The sequence below is a fragment of the Amblyomma maculatum genome, chromosome 10 (genome assembly GCF_055883805.1).
Source record: "Amblyomma maculatum isolate TAMU_Amacu chromosome 10, ASM5588380v1, whole genome shotgun sequence".
Classification (NCBI taxonomy): Eukaryota; Metazoa; Arthropoda; class Arachnida; order Ixodida; family Ixodidae; genus Amblyomma; species Amblyomma maculatum.
The window spans coordinates 35025457-35048073 of record NC_139353.1 but is presented as its reverse complement, the minus strand read 5'-3'; the positions used below and the strand labels follow the sequence as shown (position 1 = coordinate 35048073).

The 22617-nt window shown below is 47.7% G+C and overlaps 1 protein-coding gene across 2 annotated transcripts in view; it reads left to right on the top strand.

Annotated features, from left to right (window-relative positions):
* Window positions 1-22617, top strand: part of LOC146176135 (uncharacterized) — a 350013-nt gene that overhangs the window by 203326 nt on the left and 124070 nt on the right. For both annotated transcript variants that reach the window (XR_014701499.1, XM_084582463.1), the window contains exon 2: window positions 5457-5554. Coding sequence is in view for 1 of the 2 variants with exons in the window: in XM_084582463.1 (XP_084438589.1) it covers window positions 5457-5554 (98 nt within the window). In the remaining variant the exon portion in view is untranslated. The remainder of the gene's footprint in view (window positions 1-5456; window positions 5555-22617) is intronic.

Below are 22617 nucleotides of genomic sequence, written 5' to 3'. Positions count from 1 at the left end.
GAAGTCAGAAATAGAAAAAGTGAAAAAGTAAGTCAGGCGTAGACACGGGGAAATAAATTAATCTCGGGTGGCTCTATCGATTTGCAGAGTCGCGACTTTTGGAAAAGTCAGCCCATTCAAGGAAATATCGATTTACCACGAATTAAAACAGGCGCAGCCGCGATTTGTTTCCAGTTGAGCGAAATTCTCGGTCCGGCGAAATATAAATCCCGCGATACCCTTGGCCGGCAAGGAGCACGTGAGCGGTCTGCTGATATGATATAATAGGTTTGCTAAAACTCTATGTGGAGAGCAATTGTACGAGGAAGCGTCGGGTGCACGGCAAGGCGTGAAAGGATGGGCAAAAAAAAAAAAAAAAGGGCAGGAAAGGAAAATAAAATGGAAACGACGATTGAAGCTTTATAACAAAGAAGGAAAGCGAGCGAGAAGAGGTAATGATTAAAGTAAAAGTAAAAACAAAAAGAACTAAATGCTGGATAAAAGAGCAGAAAGGAGACATCGGAAGCGGAAAGGAGGGCAGGGGGGGGGGGGGGCTACAAAAATGGGGGCGGAATTGATTGCAGCTCTTGTACGAAGGGTAAGCGGAGAGCATAAGGTGGCATAAACCGGGACTTGGGGGAACGGAAGAAGGGAGTCGACGCATCCCCTGGATATCTCGTCGGCAAACGAGCACGCAATTCTCGCGTCAGAAACTCCATACTTTTCTTTTTTTGCACATTCTTTCTCAGCGATCTGTTTAGCGTTTGGGAAGCCCGAGATCGAACCTGCCGATTGGAATCCACGGACGCTTTGCTAAAGGGAAATCAGTTCTAGCTCACTAACCAAACACAGAAGAACGTCACTTGAGCACCGAACTCGGGAGAGCGTTTAAGGTACTGTGGGAACATAATGGAACGAACGCCGTTACCGTGACCATTAACCGAACCATGGATGCATTGATCATGTATCAAGCGCGCCAGAATAATTAAAATGTAAAAAAAAAAGACAGCATACGTAATTTGGCCATGCATAATCGGCGTTTGGTAAATAATTAACAGCGCTTTCCTTTAGAATTGCTTTCACCTGTACGAAAGCTGTTTCTGATTGCCCGATGGGCATCCGCGTGTGCTCACCAATGGCGATAACGTGCTGGCGATCGAGTGCACTGTGCCGCGATTGACACTGCAGGGCAGCCTATGATGCCGCCTACTCCTGCCTAAGACCTTCAATCAAGGCAGGCAGTATAGCTGCAATAAATAAATAAATAGATAGTCGCGATCGATCTAACCATCCTTACAAGTTCAGTGCCCTAGTGCATCCTATAGTGTAGTGCCCGCATGCATGCTGGGGCAAAGTACTCCTGTGTACGTAGGAGCACTTAACTTGTAAGGCTGGTTTGATCGATCGCGACTATTTATTTATTTATGTATTTATTTATGGCAGCTATACTTCCTGCCTTGATTGAAGGTCTTGGGCAGGAGTAGGCGACATCATAGGCTGCCCGCAATGATGTTTGCTGTGTGGATCGACGCGCCGTAACGCATATCCTGGCGAGAAGAGCAAATACTTTTGAGGCGCCCTCGTTGGGCGTTTTCACGCCACCTGCATGAACTTACAGGAATCAGATTGCACGCTCTGTCGAAGCTTTGCACGGCGTGTGTGAAATAACTGGGCTACATCGAGAACGCCCGAGCAAGGACGTTATCTGTCACACGCGTATCTATAATGGTGCTGAATATGCTCGGTCGTTTATCGCGAACCAAGCGGCTAACAGCAGCATTTCTTGAGGCTTGCTGGATGGATGGATGGAATATAGGAGCGTCCCCTTTGAAACGGGGTGGTAGCAGTAGCTATAATGCTCATTTTTATCCCTATAACTTAATTACTGTTTTAGATTGGTTAACTAAACCATCATTCTATTTATTAAATTTTGGTTTCTACATTACTAACATTATGTCACCTCTCTGCTTTTGAGCCACCAATCTTCCAGTCGTTTTTTGCTAGCTTCCACCGCCGGTTTATTCACCCGACCTCTGGTATCTCTAAACCCCAGAGCTTCAGGAACAGTGACTGCGCCTGCATCGACTTCCGGATGGATACCATTACATTCGAGTATAACATGGTCAATTGTTTCACTAGAGTTACCACATACAGCACATGCGTCATCTTCATTGTTAAATTTCTTTTTGTAGCTGCGTGTTCTAAGGCACCCTGATCTAGCTTCAAAAAGTAGCGCACTGCCTCTTGAGTTATCAAAGAAAGCTTCTTTCCTGATCTCCCTTTTCCGCTTTCGGTATTATTCCACACTCTGTTTCTTTTTCATCGAATTTAACCAATTTTTGGATAATTGGAACAATTGCAGCGCCACCTAGGCAGTGCAGGTTGCCTGTAGCTTGGACAACGCAGCGCCGTATCCATGCGCCACGGCGGGAATGCGCGTGTGTACAGTGCGTCGTCTCGTTCTGCCGAGGACGTGCTTGGGTGTAGTCCTATCTTCCGTTCCGTCGGAGTGGCTCACTTTGCATACCTGAAACGAAATATTCTCGCCTTCCGGTCTTCCTTTCGCTCTTGCACGGGGGAGAGGTGAGTGGAAGAGGCTCGGATGACTGCACAGCCAACTTGCAGTGCGACGTATCAGAATAAAGGTTATAAGAAAAAGAGATCCGAAAAAGAAAAATGACTGGGAATACGAGAGTGCCGAGAGCTGATTGAAATCGGGAATCCTTTAATCTTTGCGTTGGTGTTTATTTTTTTGCCGGTCCCGATATTTGTAATATTCATCGGGTTCTTTCTAGAAGCTTTATATATACACGGTGCCCCCGGGCACGAAGTAATGCGATTGCCTGGGCTTCTATGAGGCGGCATGCTTCGTGGCGAGAACCGGCTCTCCCTCGTTACTTCTTGAAGAAGCTGACAACGGCAGCATCTGCGCGCACGATTCGATATAATATGAATGAATCCCTTGCTATGCGCTGTGTGCATTTGCTGGGATGATTGCGCATTTTCAGCTGCACCACACGCGACCCTGCTTGAGTGTAAGTAGGCACTCACTTTGAGGCAACGCCTGATTTGTGTCGGAATTCCGAAGCAGCTGTTGGGTTCATTCGATCTTGTCGCAAAACGCCGTCGATACGGCGCGGTGGAATGCCAATAGAGAGATTTAGCTTACCGTGATCCGCGATCCGCCACCGTGACTCTCTACCGCGTGTGGGCGGGGCGCTCAAGCTGATTGGTCCAGACGCGGCAAGTCTGTGTGCCGACATCCAGTATGTGGCGCCATCTATCGGCGTCAAGGGGGGTCTGGGCATGCGCAGTGGAACGCGCGGATCGCGGATCACGGTAGCGGATCGCGGATCACGGTAAGCTTAAACTCTCTAGTATATACATATACAACGAAGAAAGTTGCGTCTATAGAACACTGTTTCAAATGTGTGATTTATGCTGAAGCTACGTTATATATCGCTTTCGGTATATTAATGCGGTTTACCGTACTAAACAGACTTCGGCTGTGAGGAGTTGAGTGGGATTTTTTTTTTGGCACATAGGCAACTAAGGCCATCATGCGCCAAACACAAATGAGGTATGCCGTTTGTATGTATGTGAAAGGGTAGGGGGGTTGAACATGATTTTAACCACCCCGGGTTCTTTAACATGCCCTTATGTACTAAGTAATTAGGGATGCAATGCTTATGCGGTGGCCCCGTCTAAGTGTGTACTGTGGTCTCGTACACTGACGGCTCCGGAAAGTCTAACTGCATACTGTACGTGCTGTTCCAACGACTGGAGGTGCGCAAATATAGATATACATTATATATGCGGGGATGCTGTGCGTTTGCCCGAAACGGAATTGTATGCAGAGTGATCGAGAGTGGTTCATGTTGCTGATTGTGTTGGCAGTCGTTGTAGACTATAACGTGCGCGTCACGCTTAAGCGATATCGTTGCCTTTAAGCTGCAGTCTGTGGAGCCTGTCGGCAAGGAACAAGGCTTAGGGGGAGCCTCAGGTCGAAAGCCACGCGGGCCAAATTCTCAACAAAGGGACTTTTCTTCTGGGCAGCACGATCATCACTGACAGCTGGGGTTTATATTTAGTATTTAGGGGTAGATGGCTGGTGTCCGTTGTGAAGTCCACGTCGGTGTCCGCTGGGCAGCTAGCGTTTTCTAGAATGTGTAGGTACCTGTGTGAAGGTACTGCGGTGTGTTTTCGGATGCGCGGTTACGTATTTTTCAGCTGCTTGTGATTCCTCGGCCTGCGTTTGTGTACAATTTCGCGCATCCTGCCAATGGGAGGTAGTGGACGTTTCGGTTCGTTGTCATTTTCGTGTGTGATCAATGGTTCCCTGCTGGCCAGAGGTGTCGAAACGGTGGCCGGACTGCGAACTGAGACACCAGCCCTCAACTCTTGTTCGTTTCTCTTTCATATCGTTGTTTATTGTCACACATATGTTCGGACAATTAACGTTGCAGCCAAGCCCGCCAATGGCGCTGGCCTATATACCTAATCGCAAGCGGGTATCGAGGCGCTAGCAGCTGGTGCGTGACGTCAGCCAGGAACCCCAATTTTGAGACGTGGAAAGAGAGAGAAAGCGCAGCAGGTGGTGGCGGCGACTGCTCGCCTGCCAAGGAGCGAGGCAGAGAGATATCTTTCTTGGGGAGTAGCGGTCAGTAGGGAAGGGCTTATTGAGGCCCAGAAAGCGGATGGTCTACGCCAGCGGGCGCTGACGTTGCAACGCATAGTACCGGGGGCGTAGATGGTATTTATTTATTTATTTATGGCGCTGAGTTTGCCACACGGCATAAAAGGTGGGGGTAGAGTCGTAGAGTCACATAAATGTGTGGAGTGCAGCCATGTGCAAGAAGTCAGATAAACTGCGTGCATAAATGTTGTTTGTTATCCATAAGTGGAAATGAGTCATTAGTCGGTGAAAGTCCAGCTTTTTGTACAATGGTCTTGCGCATATGCGAAGTTCCTGGGCATGTCCATATTAGATGCCGGACAGTGGTGTCGCAAGCGGGCTCTTCGCAGTGTGGGCATTTGTCGGGAACTGGAACTGTAGGACTTTGCCACTGGTGTCGAATGGCGGGTGTAAGGGCCACTCCGACTCTCATCCTTCTCAGAGATACCTCCTCCACGTACCCTTGTTAGATTGGGGGGTAGGGGGTACGTACACGGGGGAATTAGAGCACGTGTACGCTGTCTGAGGGATGCTGATGATGTCAAATGGGTCAGAAGTGGATCCGGTGGCAAGAAATCATGAATAGGTTGCGACACATCTGCTGCATGAGGAAGCACGTTTGCTGCTATGGTATTCAAATTTGTGTTGTCTGGAACCTAGTGAATGATTATAGTCACTGCGTAGGTGGTAGATGGATAAATACGGCAGCTTTTTTTTTGTTGTTGTTGTTGGCGTGCATTCAGTGAAACATTATCAACAAATGCCAAAATCCTAAGCGGTGAATCTGGTGTTCCTCCCACAGCGTCCGTGTCCAAGTCCGAGGATCTGCTGGAGGCGTACCGCGCTTCCTGCGTCAAACATGGTGTGGAGCCACTCTCCAGGCTAGTCCAGCAGCTACAGGTGAGCTTCCGCACGCTTTCTGCTTGTCCCTGTTCCTCACTCACATTATTTGCGTGCCGTGCAGCGTCACCACGCATCCAGCGTGTCGGCTATGCCTTTACCGACCAGACTTACTGCCGACCACATTCAGTCATGCGTGACATGATTCCTGGCATGTCTAGCAGCGCATATATTTCAGCGGGAAAGCTTCCATGCTGATTAGTCACGCGAATGCGCCTGGTTATTGCCCTGTGGGGACATCACCCCATCACTGTGGTGATGTCCCCCACCCGAAGCCGTGTGAGGGCACCACATGTGTCGGGCTTGCTTAATACATTTTCATATTCAGTTCTGTTTACCCGTTCTCTCTCCGTTACTTCGGCTCAGCTCCATGACCCAAGAATTTGATTTTGAGTCTTCTTATTAGCGACATGTCTTCTGGATTACTTCGAAAAGAGCGCCTAGAAACGGCGCAATATGACGCTTGTTTTCGTGTCTGTGTCGGTCAGAGCTGCTTCTGCTGTTTTTTTAGCGCTGCCGCAGCCTGAAATGTGCAAAGGTGGCCAGCCATCAAAGCTCGTTAGACAATATCGACCACTAGAAACCATGATATATACAATGTTGGGATGCCATCAAAGCTGATGGGACAATATTGACCAATTTATGTCAAGATATATGCAATGTTGACAAGCCATCCATATTGGCAGAACATTATTGCCCAACCTATGCCATTTGGGTGCAATGCTGGCTAGCCATCACAGTCCATCGAACAATATTGAACAATATAATGCATATGTATACATTGTTGGCAGGCCGCCATGACAGGCGGGTCACTATTGACCAATATATGCCATGATTTATTTATTGCTGACAAGACAACCATAATGGCCGGACAATATTAACCTATTTATGCCATTATATGTGCAATGCTGGCCAGCCATCAGACCTCATTAGGCAATATTGACCGCTATAATCTAAGATATATACAATGTTAGGATGCCACCAAAGCTGGTGTGGCAATATTGACCAATGTATGCCAAGATATATTCAACGTTGACGAGGCAACGATAATGGCCGGACAATATTAGCCAAGCTTGCCATAATATGTGCAATGCTGGCCAGCCATCAAGGCTCATTAGGCAATATCGACCACTAGAAACCAAGATATTACAATGTTAGGAAGCCGCCAAAGTTGGTTGGACATTATTGACCACTGTATGCCTAGATATATTCAATATTGAGAAGCCGTTGTTATTGACCGGACAATATTTACCAGGTTATACCATGGTGTGGAAGATATCGGCAAACCATTGCAGCTGGTTGGCCAATAATGACCAGGCTGCCTCATTGTGTATACAATAATGGCAAACTGTTCAATATGAATGGGCATTATTGACCGCTGTTAGCCGGTTGACTGCCAGTAACGGATATGGGTGAAGTTCACTGGGCCAATAATGATTATGGTATAGCGTGGCTGCACATTATTGGTAGCTCAATGGCACCATTGGGCCACTTGTGGGCCAGTAATCTCCAATCAATCCCCATTATTGGGCCGATGAAATGTGCTGCCTGGGCGGTTTCTTTCGCTCTCGTCGCAAAGTGGTAGGAACACCCAAGTTTTCGTTAGTGTATCTCAACTTTGTTATTTATCGTTAGCCAGTAATAATAAATACGAATCGCAGCGTGAGTTTCGCCTACTCTCAGTAAATATTTCATAACGAAATTTTGCCCGATAGTTTCGTTTTTAGGTTTCTGAAAGATGGTTAAGCATCACTGGTGATTAAGAGATCACAAAACAAAAAAAGAAAAGTGCAAAATATAAGCTCTTTGCCCAGTAAGTCATCAGCAGCAGCTGAGTTCAAAAGTTTACGGGGAATAAAACGACAAAACATCAAATACAATTGTGCTTTTGTATGCATCATCTGATGTCAAACTCACCGGTGACTTCGAGAATATTGTTCGGCAACTGAATCCTTATATACTGCCGACTAAATCCATAAGAAATCAACTATTCAGTGCTGGAAGATTCGGTGTAGTGATTTACAATTTACTGACGTCATGCGCGCATGACCGAAGCAAAATTAAACAAAAGAAAAATTAGCAGTCGTTAAACTCGGCTAAACCAAGTGTGACGAGCGATAGCTGTTTTCTCTTATTTTGCTAGCACCACGCGTTCAGCTGACGTCAGCATTGCGCTCCTATCACGTGGTTTCTGACGTTGCTGATAATCAATCACATTTCTGGATCAAAAGTTAAGGTCATAGATCAAACGTCAAGGTCAACGCTCCCAGGGCTGTAGATGGCGCCACATTCCCGTACAATGGCGGGAGGTTCGGTACGCAGGGACAAATCACCGCGCGCTCCGCTGACGACGCTCATCAGCGGTAACCAGCAGCGTTATAAGTTGCTATTAGCATAAACTAGCGCCATGACATAAAACAGCACCGTGATTTGTCGCTAGGTGCGCAAAGGCACGGCTTGACCTTGGCTCAATACTTCAAGGTCACCACGACGGAACCAAGCTGTCCCCGAGTTTGCACCTGCGGGATTAGAGTTATGGGTCTAAAATTTTGTGTCAACCCTTTTAATCATTCTGCCTCTCAGTATACCGCTTTTAAACCTTTTTCGATCTTCCCGGAAAGTTACACGCACACCTGCTGCTATGAACAGGGAGGCGCAAAGGCGAAGATATATGTGGCGACGAAAAGAATACGCGAAGGCACATGCCAAGGGCCTTCTCTAGCTGTTATTTTCTATTGACCGTTGGTGGGCCGCGATTCCCGGTTTTCCCGTTCAAAACGAGCCTGTTGCGAGAAAAAAGGGAGCGGGCTCCCGCGAATTGAATGGACGCAGAACGCTCTTTCGGCGCGATGCTGCTGTTTACGGTTGCCGCCGGACGCCCGGCCCCGCCAGCTGCACGCGCCAAGTAAATATAAAGGTAAACGGGAAAGGGAGCCACGAATAGGGAATAAAGGCAGCGGCGCTCTGCTATAGTCGAAGGCGAATATTTGGTGTTTCTCACTTTGCTGCCGCGCGTATGCACATGGGCACGTGGCCTAATCGTTACCCTGGTCTGAGGTTGCACCACGTGTAGACGCGAAAATTGCTTTCACGCCTTCTTGCCCTCTTTGTTTGCCCTTTTTCTCGGTTTGAACATTGCTTCCAGGTGGTTTCTTCTCCGCTATTGCGGGGCCCAACGTCACAGGCTCCGCTTTACCCTCGAAAGGAAGGAATTATTACAAGGAAGGATGCAAACAAGAAATCGAAGTTTTGGAAGAATTGAACGAATCGTAAGGTCACGGTGTGCAAGGGCAGGGAAAACATCCCTAGGGAAATAAGACGGCTTCGTGCTGCATCGTTCAAAAACGAACGTGACGTCAGCGCTGCTGCAGCTGCAGACTCCTCTTTTTCTGAGTCAGCTCGGCGAGAGCATCCGTCGATTCCAAGAAGCGCTTTTATTTTTATTTTTTTACTTTTTAAGATAGTCGATATCTTGAGAGCCGCGCGTTTCTACACGGAACCGAACACCGCCACGAAGGATGGATTTGCACCCACGGTGAATTTCTGTGAGCGTTGGTGCTTCCTTTTTGTTTGCGTGGGAGGAAAACGATAACTAGCTCGTGTGCGTGGGTGCTTTCGCCGAACGATATGTAAACCGCGGGCCCTGTCTTTGCGGGGAGGCGCGGTGAATGTGCGTGTCGTGTCTCCATGGAAAAGACAAAAATAACACTTGCAAAAAAATATATATATGTGGGAGGCATTCCGCGTACGTGCTGTCTGTGCCCCTAAAAGCGGTGCATAGGTGCAGCCTCCCCTCCTCCCCGTTCCCTTCTCTCGCGTCAAGTGACTCTTTGTTTTTTTCCTTCGTAGGGTGGGGCTCATGGCGCTGACGACATAGAAAACTGAAAAAAAAAAGAGGGTATATGGGAATGAATGCAGAGGAAATTCTCTTCGCGCACGAACATCACGCCCTCGAGGTAGCTCGAACTACGTCACCGTAGCGTATCGGATTGTTCACCTAGTTATTGACTAATCTTTTGCGCAGTTATTGCATAGTTATTATGCAGGCTTATTTCGATCAATCGCACTTTATTTGCGTGGTAGGTATGCAGGTAATAACTTTATTTATTGATTCTTGATAGAATCAACGTGGCAGCTCCTCGTGTGGCCACTTCGCAATGGTTCAAGCGATTGAAGCGCCCTCTTTGAGGTATACCAATTTTCAGCCAAACTGTTGGTGGCCATGGAAGCCCACATGGGGTGGGGAGAAAAAAAAAATCTACTCAGACCGAAGATGGAACACAAAGCAAAAGAATAAACCGAAGCTAAGTGCGAACTTCGATGTAATCACATTTGATGCAGTATAACTTTTTGGCGAGTTTGGCACGGTGACAGGAACATAATCAATGGCCCTATGCCTCGGTACCCCGCGTGATTGATTGATTGATTGATTATAGCAAGGGAAAGGCGCGGTAACTGTCTCACTTGTTTTCTGTGGACACCTCAACCGCGCCGTTAGGGAAGGGAGGAAGGTGGGAGTGAAAGTGGAAAGAGAGGAAGAGGGGCCGTAGTGGAGGGCTGCGGAGTAATTTCGACCACTGGAGGCTGAACGGAAGAGCTCAGCTTCCATGTTTTGATTGGCTGCGTCATTCAAAATGGCGGTCTCGCGTTTCAAACCACCACACGGCGCTCCTGTTGGCCACCCACGCGAGAGCACGAGTTGTTTTGCAGTTTTTGTCGCATGCTCTCATTCTGATTAGAAAGAAGAAGAAAAAAAAAGGAGTAACACCAATTCCCTGAGATTTCAGATTCGCCGAAATTAGGAAGAAGCGGAATTCGGAAACAGGAAGCTTGTTTTTCAAGGAAGGCTAATTTATTAAAGGGGGAAAAGGCGTTTTTTTATTTTTATTGTCGCGAAAACGCTTTTTCGAATCAAACGGGTTTAGTGGTTGTAGCAGCGAAAACAAGAAAATATTAAGGCGAAAGCCTTTAATGGCTCATGCTGTTGTGGACAAAATGTGCCCCGCTTTTGCGGCGGCTCTGATTGGCCGAGGCGGGATGACGTCATAGAGGTCTCGACCAATCACAGAGCACCACCAAAGCCTTGCGCGAATGCGTGCCTTATATGGCCATATGGCAATAATGATTAATGACTAATTAATGAATTAAATAATTACCTCCTTAATGACTAATACTTAATTACTAATGTGTCGGTTGCGTAGCAGAATGCGGCACTCAGGCTATCGCCTTTCACTACTTTAGTCGCTAAAGTCCCTCGTAATTTTCTTATGCTTAAATATATGTTTGTGCCAATGTACTCCGTGCTTAAAGGCAAAAAGTGTGTAGGAATAAGGGGAATGTTGTACTATTTGGGAAGAAGTGGTGAAAGACGCGTATGACGGTGACAACGGTGACGACTGAAGATGGCTCGGTTTGGTTTGTGGGGTTTAACGACCCAAAGCAACTCAGGCTATGAGAGACGCGGTAGTGGAGGACTCTGGAAATTTCGACCACCTGGGGTTCTTCAACGTGCACTGACATCGCACAGCACACGGGCGCCTTACTTTTGACCTGCAGCGAAAAGCGGCCGCCGAGGCTGGGATTCGATCCCGCGTCCTTGGGAACAGTAGTTTCGCTATAGACGAGTGAAGGTATATACTGCAAGATGTCCCCTCTGAGGTTAGCCGAGGCTTTATGAGAGGCTGAACGTGCTTCGGACTAGAATTAAGGTGCGTGTTGGTAACATTTATGATATACTAACTATACTTACTTTGTGAATAATTATTCGATATTAAATAATTACTTTTTAGGCCTGTCTGTAAACGTTCGGCTGCGAATGGGAAAGTTTTCGGGCGCTACAAAAAATGGTTAGACCCAAACACGCCTCCGAAGTAGATAATTATAGCGTAGCGTTTTTCATTCGGCAGAAATTTATACCCGCAAATGTTGACAGCGCACTTTACGGATACGTGGGCTCAGGTCGCTGGCGCTGAACCCATGTATTCGCAAATCAGTGTTATGGGCAGCGCAGAACTCAGGCAGGGCAAACTGCAAGCGAGATGGTTTTTTTTTTTTTTTTTTTTTTTGATATTGATCTGGTTTAGTCTGGACGGGCGGTTATTTTGATTAGCCAAAAAACTACAAACTGTAATACGAACCCGAACTTCCTCTTTAAAATCTTTCGCACTTTGACAAGTTCTGTGAGTTGATTTTGTTTCGTTAACAAGCATAGTCCACATTGCGGCCGCAATGTGCAACACAGTGTGAACGACTGCAAAGTTACACTTGACGACTTTCGACTACCTTATAGCCCCGCAGCCGCGAGGAAAAATCGGACAGTAGAAATTAAATTGCGTGCGTAAAAAAAAAAAAAAAAAAAAAAAAAAAGTGAAGTCTTGCTTTTAAGTGGCTGCAATGCGATTCATCGTCGTTTTGTTTGTTTGTTTGTTTTCAGTCAAAGTGAAGCTCTTAGAGGTAAATATGCGTCTAGAAGGCGCCGCGTTGCGTGGGACGCCCGCAACGTGGTGCAATTTTCATTGGCGCAAACAAGCGTAGACGGCGGTACCTTTGCATAGATGGGCGTTGAAATGTCACCGACGCCTGCAGCTTGTTTCGAACCTTTGCACTATACTATACCGCGCCAGACTCAAGCGTTTGCTCGGCTTTTAATTAAGAGCTAACGCCGTGTCCGCGCCGTGGCTACGTGCTGGACCAAATGAAGGCGCTTGCGGTTGCAAGTAGTGTATACACCGCGTTGAAAACTACGTTTCCAAAAGCCGACTCGTCGTGTTATGTATAGTATTCACGTTGGAAGCGCCGAACCTATATACCTGCCCCGGACTACGTGTCTGGGAACGAGATTAGGGTTGGACGGCGCGCGCGTGGCAATCCGTTTCCGGTCCCGGACAAAATCCTCGATGCGGAAGCCGTGGCATTTGGAGGCTTAAGCGAAAGCGGCGAAACCGGGTTTCGGCGGGAATTATCGTACGCATCGAACGGCGCGGAAAACAAGTTTCAAGTTACATTCGATGCCTTAAAGGGCGCGGCACGCTTCATCTTAAATTTTGCACGACCTCCGTTCCAGGAAAGGAAGAAGGGGCTGACAGAGCATGTCCCTCCTTACATCACGATTCGTGTCAGTGTGTTGATTCTTGGTCCGTTTTTAGCTTTTTTCTTGCCTTTGAAAAAAAAAAAGGCATAGTTTTTTTTTTCGTATGGCGAAATATGTTCTAGACGAATATCTCAGCAAAAAAAAAAAAAAAGAAAAAGGGGGGGGGGGGGGGGTAAGATTGCTCAAGTGAGAGCAGGCAGTCAACTACGTTATGGAAGCAACGTCTCTTGAATACCTTAAGCATATACCTAATCGGAAATGACTTAATCCCTAGTCCGAAAGAAAGTCATTTTTCACGTCACGTACAGTTATTCCATTACTTTTGAGTTTTCGTGTCAGCCTTCGCTTTCTGCTCGCTAATTTTTTTCGATTGCTTGAGGGTGAATGTTCACGTCGTGAACAAATTGCTGATATCTACTTTTCCGCGCCCTCGCTCCAGAATCAAGACTCCTTTGACATAACGGCGTTGAGGGCTTATCGGCGTGTATATATTCATTCGTAGCGACGCGGGCCTCCTTTTCTAGTATTCTCCGCACGTCCTTCCTGGGCCGTTCCGCGCTTTGATATATATATTTTTTCTTTTTATCTTTTGCTTGTTCGGTCCAAGCATCCTTCACCCTGAACGCAACTCGCTCGCTCGTCAGTGTAGGTCAAGGCTTCCTTTGCTTGCCGCTTAACGTCGGCCCCCCGTGGCTGGCTGGATGGATTGGGTCTGGTATTACGGCGCGAAAACCGCTAGGCTGCTTTTTTTTCTCTCTCTCTCTCTTACAAGTTTGTGGTTGCCCACTTTCCCGCTTGGAGCGTAAACCCGACGAGACGAGTATCTTGGGAGCCATCGGTGAAGCGATACGTGTCTCGTATGAGCGAGTGCAAATAAAGCCCCAAATTATCAAGGGACTTTAAGTGCAAACCATGGCTGCCGACGCTCTCTTTTGTGTTTGTTTACACAAGTCCCTCCGCTGTCGGCATCGGGAGGCGCTCCGGCGCTGTTTGAAGACGAGCCTGGTTTCACTCTCGCTTTGTGTGGAGAGAGGGGAGAGTAGGAAAAATGATGAAGCGAGGAAAGTTGAAAAGAAAAAAATGAGAGGAAACAAAGGACAACAAACAAGCCGATGAAATAAAGTAGGGAAAACAAAAGTTGAGACATGAGAAAAGGATTTCGGCTGAATGCGGACCCTACACGGTTGCAGCATTTTAAAGTTAAACTTTTCATCTGTAATCCAGAAAGACGACTTTACTTCGCCACGACAGCCGGACGTTTTGTAATGGTGCGTAGCTGAAGATACCTATAAATGTTTCGTCATCGCCATACAGCAATCGCCGCGACCCACTGGCCTGGCTCCTCCAGAATCTCATAAGTGTATGGAAGTCGTTCTCGGTTATGACTGCTACATTCAAAATTTCTGACTTTACGATTTCATAAGTAATTTCCGGGGATAGCACGCTGCGAATTCGAAACCCGCCCGCAAAGAGGTTGGAAGGAATGCTTCTCCCACGCTTCTCTTAGCCGTGGCGTCACTTCGTGGCGCTGCACCCGCTGCACCCGCTGCACCCCGGATGATGATGGGGATGATGATCACAGCAGCGCGCAGCTGTCATCGCTGGAAGCTCCTCGGGAAGTGTGCCGCCCAAAGAAATTGACACAGAAGGAAGACGGTGTTTCTCTTTGAGAATTTTTATTTAATTTGACAGCATAGCCCCTATCGGGAAAAGCGAAGTTGGTCACGTAATTTCCAGTACCGGAATGGGCGTCACCAGACCGGAAGTGACGGCTGTAAGTTTCGATGCATCTCCATTGCGTCCCAGTCGCCACCTGACAGCTTTCTGTGGTTCTGATGAGAGGAAGGCAGGTGGGAAATCAAAACAGACCGGCGTTTGTCCCTGTGCTGTGGATTATCCGTAGTGGGGGTCCGGTGGGTTGATATGAGAGCCACCCATTCACCACGGGATGGACGCAATAGCCCGTCTCTTCCCTTTCCCTACCTAGCCCGCGCTGTAGAGCCACAAAAAGTTAACCCCGCGCCGTCCCTCCCTTGGTACCCCCGAGATCCCACACGAAGCGAGTAATTCACTCCCCAATAAGGCGCGGGAATCGTCTTTTTCCCTCTCCTGCTTAGCTTTCGCTGCAGAGCCAGAGTATGTTGTTCGGAACCTTCAGGCAAGCGCCATTCATCTCGAGGACTGTTAACAGCACTAGGGAGCGCAGAAGCGACCTGACGCAACCAGAAACCGCCTTTTTCACAAAATGTGGCGCCCTCTGGGAGTGTTTGAAAATTCGTCGGCTGCTGGTTGAAAACATCCTTAGCGCCAGCGAAATGATGGTGTGTGTTTTTGACAGCTTGCGCCATCTATCGCAACCACCTGTCACGAATATTACCTACACATGGCCTTCGAGATCAGCTACGGCTGCGCCGATCGCGGACGCCAAGAACTGCGCATGCGCAGAGCGGCCTTGTGAAAAAGGATGATTATGCGCTCTGTAATCAATAATGATGTTCATGCACACCTCTCACACCTCTGCGCTACAAAAAAAAAATAATCAAAGGTCGCTGTGGAATCTAGACTGCAGAAATGCGAAAGCATAAGCGCTGCTGGTGCACACGGTGCATCACGTTCGCCGTCGTTATCATTCTCAACTAAATGTACCGTCATTATCATTTCTAATGTCATAATTGTCATTATCACTAATTGCAGCGCCAATGTCATCGCTACTATGATCCTCACGGTAGACAAGGAGGATATATGATGTGCGTTTTTCGATCCTGTGCCTGGCGCAGTTATTTAAAGCGTTCGGCTAGTGATCCAAGGAATGGAGGTTTGACTCCCGGTGGAGACAGGATTTATTTCTTTATTTTTAACCATCTTCCTCACAGTAGACCTATGACGTCACCATGTTGACGGCACAATCTCGCGGCAACCCGCGGAACATCGCGAAGAAACGTGACACTATGAGCCACTAAGAAGTACGAGCCATTAAAGGCTTCCACCTTAATAGAAAATTGTGCTTCTACTGTCGCCTTGCTGATTCGTTGGGACAAGAGGCGCTTAGGAACACAATTATGGGCCAGGTTGCCTCTGCCTATTGTCAGTGGTGCAAACAGCTTCTGAAACGGAAGAGAGGCCTGATTGTGAGCAGGCACAACTGTGAAAATAGTGGTTCGAAATTTTATATAAAGGCATCGAGATAGATCTTCTACTGCTGTCGCATTGCCGACACAAAATGTGTGCTGTCTCATCACTTCCTTGCAGAGGTGTGGAGCCGTGTTCAGCCAGTCACGAGGGAGCGTTAAGTGCGCTCTCCGCGCCGCGTCGTCTACTGCTCGGGGCGTATGCAGATGTGTTTAACGTGCCTAGCCTTAAAAAAAAAGAAAAAAAAACATTCAAAAGTTTTATAATAGCGTTTTGAGTAGTGCTGTGCTCTTTGTCACATCCTTGCATTTATTAGTACATCGCACGCATACGAAGCGCGGTAGCAACATCAGCTTAGTGGCGCCATCTGGTTTTTGTGACTGAAACAATTTTTGTCAGTGAACCCCCTTTCCCTCTAGGCCTCAGGTCATCCCATGAATAAAGGTTTTTGAATGAATGAATGAATGAATGAATGAATGAATGAATGAATGAATGAATGAATGAATGAATGAATGAACGACTTTCTTCTTTGACGTGGTAGACGCAGAATCAACGCCCGAAATAAAAAGTAATAATAATAAAAGTGATATAACGCTCATGGATGTTGCTGTAGGTAGGTGGGGCCGAATGAACGCCCGATGCGTCAATTAGCAGTGGACAAACCAGAAAACCCAGTAAAACCGAAGAGTTAACTGAAAGGGATACGGCCAGGTTCGAAGCGCGCTGTCATGTTGAAACGTGATTTCAGCATACGCAAGAGTCACGAAACTTGCGAAACAGCGTATGTAAATCGAGTTTGCATTAAGTCTTGATTTGAAATAACGTTTTCAGATGCGCTCTTGAAAGCATGTCATCCCATGTGCTTTCCGGCCTTTTTATACTGGCACTACATTCCGCTGCCTCAGATCGTCGCCTCTGCACTCATCGCAGCTTTGGTAGTGCTGCAAGGAACTACTCAGAATATACTTAGGAGACCCGGCCAGTGTTGAACCAACTTTTTAAACCAACTTGTCGGCCGCGTCTGTAGCAATCTAGTGAATTCAGTATTTTCTCAGCTCAGCGATGGTTAAGGTCGCCTCGTTGTTTTACTCTTCTTCTTTATTTTTTTTTTTCGTCGTTGGGCTTTTGCAGTTCGGGTCCTTTTGTAGATCAAAGGACCCGGTACGCCTTTCTGTGTCCCCAATAAAAGGAGGAATGCATATTCAGAACTTCCACTCGGCTATTTATGAGCACAAAAGGGCGAATCTAAATTGAATGCGAGCTCAACGTGGACGAAATGGACTCTGTTATAAACGTATAAACGTACTACGCCATTTCAAATTTTTCCTGGGCTCCGTTCAGAGTGATTTCCAATTAAGCAATCATTTCATTTTTCCCTTTTCTCGCGAGTTCGGCTTTTTTTAAGGTCTTCTCCTTTGAATCAATTCGGGTTTAGTCGAATTTAATCTCGCAAGGTCCTTTTAGTGCAGTAATCGCTTGAGGCATCCTTAATTGCTCGGATGCTGTATTCGTGAATGCTTCCCCAGCTCTAACGTCAGCCGCGGTCTGGCGTATACCGTCATGCCGGCGTCCTTCGTGAATCTGTTCCGTTTTGTGCCACCGGCGAAGACATGCCCTTTACGTGCTCGTTCGCTTCCTTTCTGCCTCACAGTCTTGCTTGCGAGTGCCTAACTCTGTCGATCCGAAGAACACACTGTGTGTTTGCTTGGCGCCCTAATTCGATCCTCTCGCTGGAATGTGCCGCTTTCCGGCTCATTAAGTCGATCCCCGCAGGTAATCTAATTGCGTACGGCGGATATTAACGACGGCAGCGAGGGAAGGGAAAATATATATATGCAGAAAAGAAGTTCGTGAGACGTCGTCCGGTAATTAGCCTGTCCAAAGGGTTCGGAGCGAAGCGTGTCTTATGCTCGTACAAGTTAACAGTTTGGGAGGAAGAGAAGGGTTGGCGTCGACTTCCGTTTCCTGTCGTGCGCCAAGAACGGCATAGGCTGGCCTGGCAGCTGAGGGGCGCATAGGCCAGGTGTAGTGTGGAGCTTTAGAATAGAGTTAACATAGTGGTTAGGGAGGCTAGGGAATATCTGGACGCATGTGCGCACGCGCAGAATGCTAACGCCCCTATTTGAGACCTTGTGTGAGCGTGCGAGGCTAACCCAAAACTGGTGAAATAGGGGGGCCCCCTAACGCTTTATCAGGTCGGCCAAGATGGCGTCATCCGGAGTAGTGCCATTCGCCCAACGATCAATTCGTTATTGATTTTAGTGCAAAAGCGCTCATGCGATCGTCAGAGCCGAACAAAAACCTTATTTGTGTCTCCCTGGTTGCCATGGCAACTGTGACTCCAGTCGTTGTCGAGCTAACGAAGCGTCGAGTGGGACGACGGCATGCATGACAGACACACCTGTGGCAGCCTTGGCAGGTCACCCTCCCCTTCTTGCGCGCCATGTTGTCGTGCGGCGCCACTAACGGATTTTCACGTAGTGCCAGGTTCCCCCCCCCCCCCCTGTTAATATCAAAACTGTGACGCAACCGTTGTTCCTTCTTTTACTTTAGGTTGGTGTTATATTAATTCGTTTAATTCCCCCCTTAACATCCATCTACTAGTCAAGTTGGAGGCTAGCTTGCGATGAGGATTCGAACCGACGACATAGCTGCAGAGACGTCCACGAAGTGGTTGTGTTGCTGTGTTCGAATTGTCTTTGCTTCCGACATGGCCACATGTCGAAGCAAAGTGAGGCAGGCATTGAGATGTCCGGAGGTGGTTCTTCGCACTGACGTCATTTCGCTTTGATGCGGCACTGAGATGTCCGGAGGTGGTTCTTCGCACTGACGTCATTTCGCTTTGATGCGGCATTGAGATGTCCGGAGGTGGTTCTTCGCACTGACGTAATTTCGCTTTGATACGGCATTGAGATGTCCGGAGGTGGTTCTTCGCACTGACGTCATTTCGCTTTGATGCGGCATTGAGATGTCCGGAGGTGGTTCTTTGCACTGACGTCATTTCGTTTTGATGCGTCATTGAGATGTCCGGAGGTGGTTCTTCGCACTGACGTCATTTCGCTTTGATGCGTAGCCGGATCGGACTCAACTGGCGCTCCAAAGAGAGTGGTCACGTGCTTGCTAGATTGGAACACCCTTTACATCCAATTGTATGATGTTAATTGTTGGTAGATGCTCACCGAGAGACGGAGCTGAGGCTACAGCGCCTTCCTTTCCCCGAAAAACATCTATAAAAATGTACCCGCCATGGTGGCTCAGTGTTTAAGAACCTAGGCTGCTGAACCGAGTACCCTGGTTCAAACCCGACAGTGGCGACTGCGTTTCGATGAAGGCGAAACGGAGAGGCGTCCATGTTCGTGCGATGTCAGTGCACGTTTGAGATAGTCAGGTGGTCGAAATTGTCTTTTTATTCGAAGGCTTGCCATGTGGCATAGAATTCTTCAAGGAACCGAAGCAAGCTCCGGCTCTTAATATGGTCCATTAGCCACAAGTGTAAATGTTCCTCCTTACTTCGCAGTCCTATACTACTGCTCCTCTTTCTGTTATTTCAGTCCCACCTTCCTTCCTTCCCTTGCTGCGTGGTTGAGGTGTCCGCGGAGGGGCGTGACAGATACTGCACCTTTCCTTCCCTGTGAACCAATTAACAATCATTTTTCATCAAAATATGAAAAAAAATGTTCAATAAAATGGCGGTGTTAAATTCGCCTTCGCGTTTACTCTTCGCCCTTAATATTTGTTGTAATATTTTAATGCAGCAAGTCCGTAGATATGGTCTTTGTGAGAATTAGAATCGAATTCGAAATTTTTGTGTGGAGCCTATGATTTAAAAGCAATAAAAATTAAAGGGGTGCACTTAAATCTCTATGCGTATGGAAATACGAAAGCATTGCTGGTGATGGTTCGAGTTCTGGCGTGGACACGAATTCCTTTATTTTTTTTTCTCTCACTCGTGAGGGCATATCCTGTCCATGCCACTAATGAGGCAAGAAATGCTTTGTAATTAAAAGTGCTGCTGGTGACCGCACGCAACCGATGAGGGCAAAAATTCACACTGAATAGTTGGTTTGGTTTGTGAGGTTTAACGTCTCAAAGCGACTCAGGCTATGCATGATAGACGCCGTAGGGGAGGACTCCGGACTCATTTTCTTTCATTCCTCTTTCTGTGTTTGATATCCTCCGTATAAGGCGAGATGTTTGATTGCCTATCGTTCGGAGGTTTTGGAGTAAATCGGTGTTTTTGCAATTTGATTGAATGTACATGCCCAGTACGCGTAACGTTTTCTACGCTCGTGATGGTGAACCCGGGAACCGCTTAGTCCCGTCGTAATGACCTTGAAGCTGACCCACGGTCAAATTGAGAATGGCAGCAAGTCTAGCCCCTTTGTGTCATTCTATGGGAAGCTGGTGCACGACCAAGTGACTGATTGACCGCTTGAGACTGAAAGTTGCTTGAGTCCCAATAACGGCACATAAAACGTGATGAGCGCGTGATGACGTCAGCTGAACACGTGGTATTAGCAAAACCAAGCAAAACAAAGCTTTCACTCGCTAAACTTTGTTTAACAGTGTTTGGCCACTGCTAATATCGTTATCGTTGGCTCAAGTCAAATAACCCGCCATGTATTTTACTTACACAGCGTTTCTTTTTGGAAGCGCGTGGCGCAGTGTTTCCTTTTCCCTTCATTGCTGTGAACAAAGGCAGTAAGCTTCGCGAATTGTTTCCTGCTCTCCCTGTATCTTTGTTGTCTCCGCATTGAACAGAATGACGTCATGCTGTGGACGGTAATGTGCATTTCATGAGAACCCTGGACTGCGCCGTTGCTAAAAGCGTTCTCCGTTTTCTCAGCCCTTAGAGCGAATGGATCGCGCCAAGAAGTATGTGCTTCGCCGCATCTTTCACGCCACAACAAGTTACCTGGCTGCACCGCTTTTCTGTCCCTTATTTTCTTTTTTCTACCCATAATGACACCGTCTTCCTGGTCGGAGCGGCTTCTTCTCGCCGCATAAAAGCTGCGAGACGGAAGCAGGCAGCTAGGGTAAGGGAATATGGGACAGCGAAGGAACGGCAGTTGCTACCGACCCACAGAACCATCGCCTGGCTGCCTTATTCTCCCTGCTCTTCGTCTTTACGCGCCTCTTCGCGCCCTCCAGCGCCGCAGTCCCGGCAGCAGGGGAGCGACTCTCCTGTTGGATCGATATCCCCGGAGAGGTGGGAGGAAGGAGAAATCCCGCGGCCCTGAGGAAGAAAGCAGGGAACCAGGGAGATAATAGTGAGAGGAAGCCGGGAGAGAAAGCGCTGAGCGGCAAGGAGGAGGCGAGAGGTTTCTCTCCTGCTTTCAGGTTGGTGGGGGAAGCGAGAAAGGGAACTGGACCGCGAATGGGAGGGGCTGGACTGGAGCACAAAAAAGAAACGCCTGGTAAAATAGGGACATGAATTCGGGGATGAGGGCAAAGGCTAAGGGAGAAAGAAGGCAGGAAGTGGGTCGTGCGTGGTACTGCCTGCTGGCCACCTTGACCGAGTCTTCTGCTGTCCCGTTTCTTTCTTCTTTCCGCCTCCTTGTTCGTATTTGTATTTTTTTTCTCTGTCTGTTGTCCTGAATTCGGCTCTTTATCTTTTCTGACCTTGCCGGTGGCTCCTCCTAATTGCCTTTTTGTCAGACCTTATCAACGTCGCCTCACCCTGGACATTGGCGTCCGAGGGAAAGTGTGAATGCTGGATTTTTCGTATTTGTATATCTCTCAGCTATCCTTTGAGGCTGCCTGCATTGTTTATTGTTTGTTCCGGGTTGTTCTGCGTGCCATTCTTTCCCTTTTTCCTTCTACGAAAGGGGTTGGGGAAAAGATAGGGATGAGAAGGCTGCGTGGAAGTGAGTTTATTGAGACAATCGGGGCCACGCGCGGAATGCGACACAAGCGAGCAAACATGGCATGAAAGGACCGAAAGTAGGGAGTGCGCTGTGCTTCTTTAAACGGGAGGGAGAAGTATTCAACGACCCCCCCGCTGCCGTTATTGTTTGTCATTTTTAGCGCCGTGCCTTGAAATAGTATTGACTTTGCTCCGGCGCGCGGAGTTGTTCCTGCTGTCGCTTCTCCTTTTATCTTGTCAGTTATCGATCGCAAGTAATAAAAGCTACGCTGTAAGCGACGTCTTTCCGAGGTATGTGCTGCCTTAAGCAGGTCTCCCTGATGGCCATTTTATACCTTCGTCTTGTCTTTCGCGGAAAGCGAGGTTCGGGTGTGTTTCCTCAACATTACGCGGACCCAACTTGACAGCAAACAAATGAATTTACAAAATAATGGTTTTCTCGATTCGTTTACCTATGCTTCGACAGTCTCAAGAGCGGTTCCGAGCAGTTGTTCCACTTTTTTACGTATCGTCAGATACCTCGTCTCCCGCAGCTGCACAACAGTCGCCTCCACTTCATCGATATGGGCGATCGACTGACGGGCAGCTGCTTTGGCAATGTATTAAACGTTAGCATTTTTATGAAGGTGTATGAACGCGCATCAAAAGTAAGTGTGCTTTCGTGGCTGCTTCTGAGTTGCCTTCTTCTTGAAGATTTGTTATAGTAGCGCAGAAAAAGGTTCGACAAATGTCTGGATGGCTTCGCGCCCCTACACTCACCGACTTTCGTAGAACGCTTGCAGACGCTCTTTTATCTCACCAGTGTGCAGATTTCCGAAAGATGTACCGTCGTGAAGCAGCGCCGCTGTACGCACAGGATATTAGCCCTAGAGCAATTTGTCAACGATACGTCCAAACGATGTTCAATTGTGAAGGTTGGAAGACCCTGCTCCTTCCTCGTAAAAATTTTGTTAGGTATATAAAATAAACGAAGCGCGT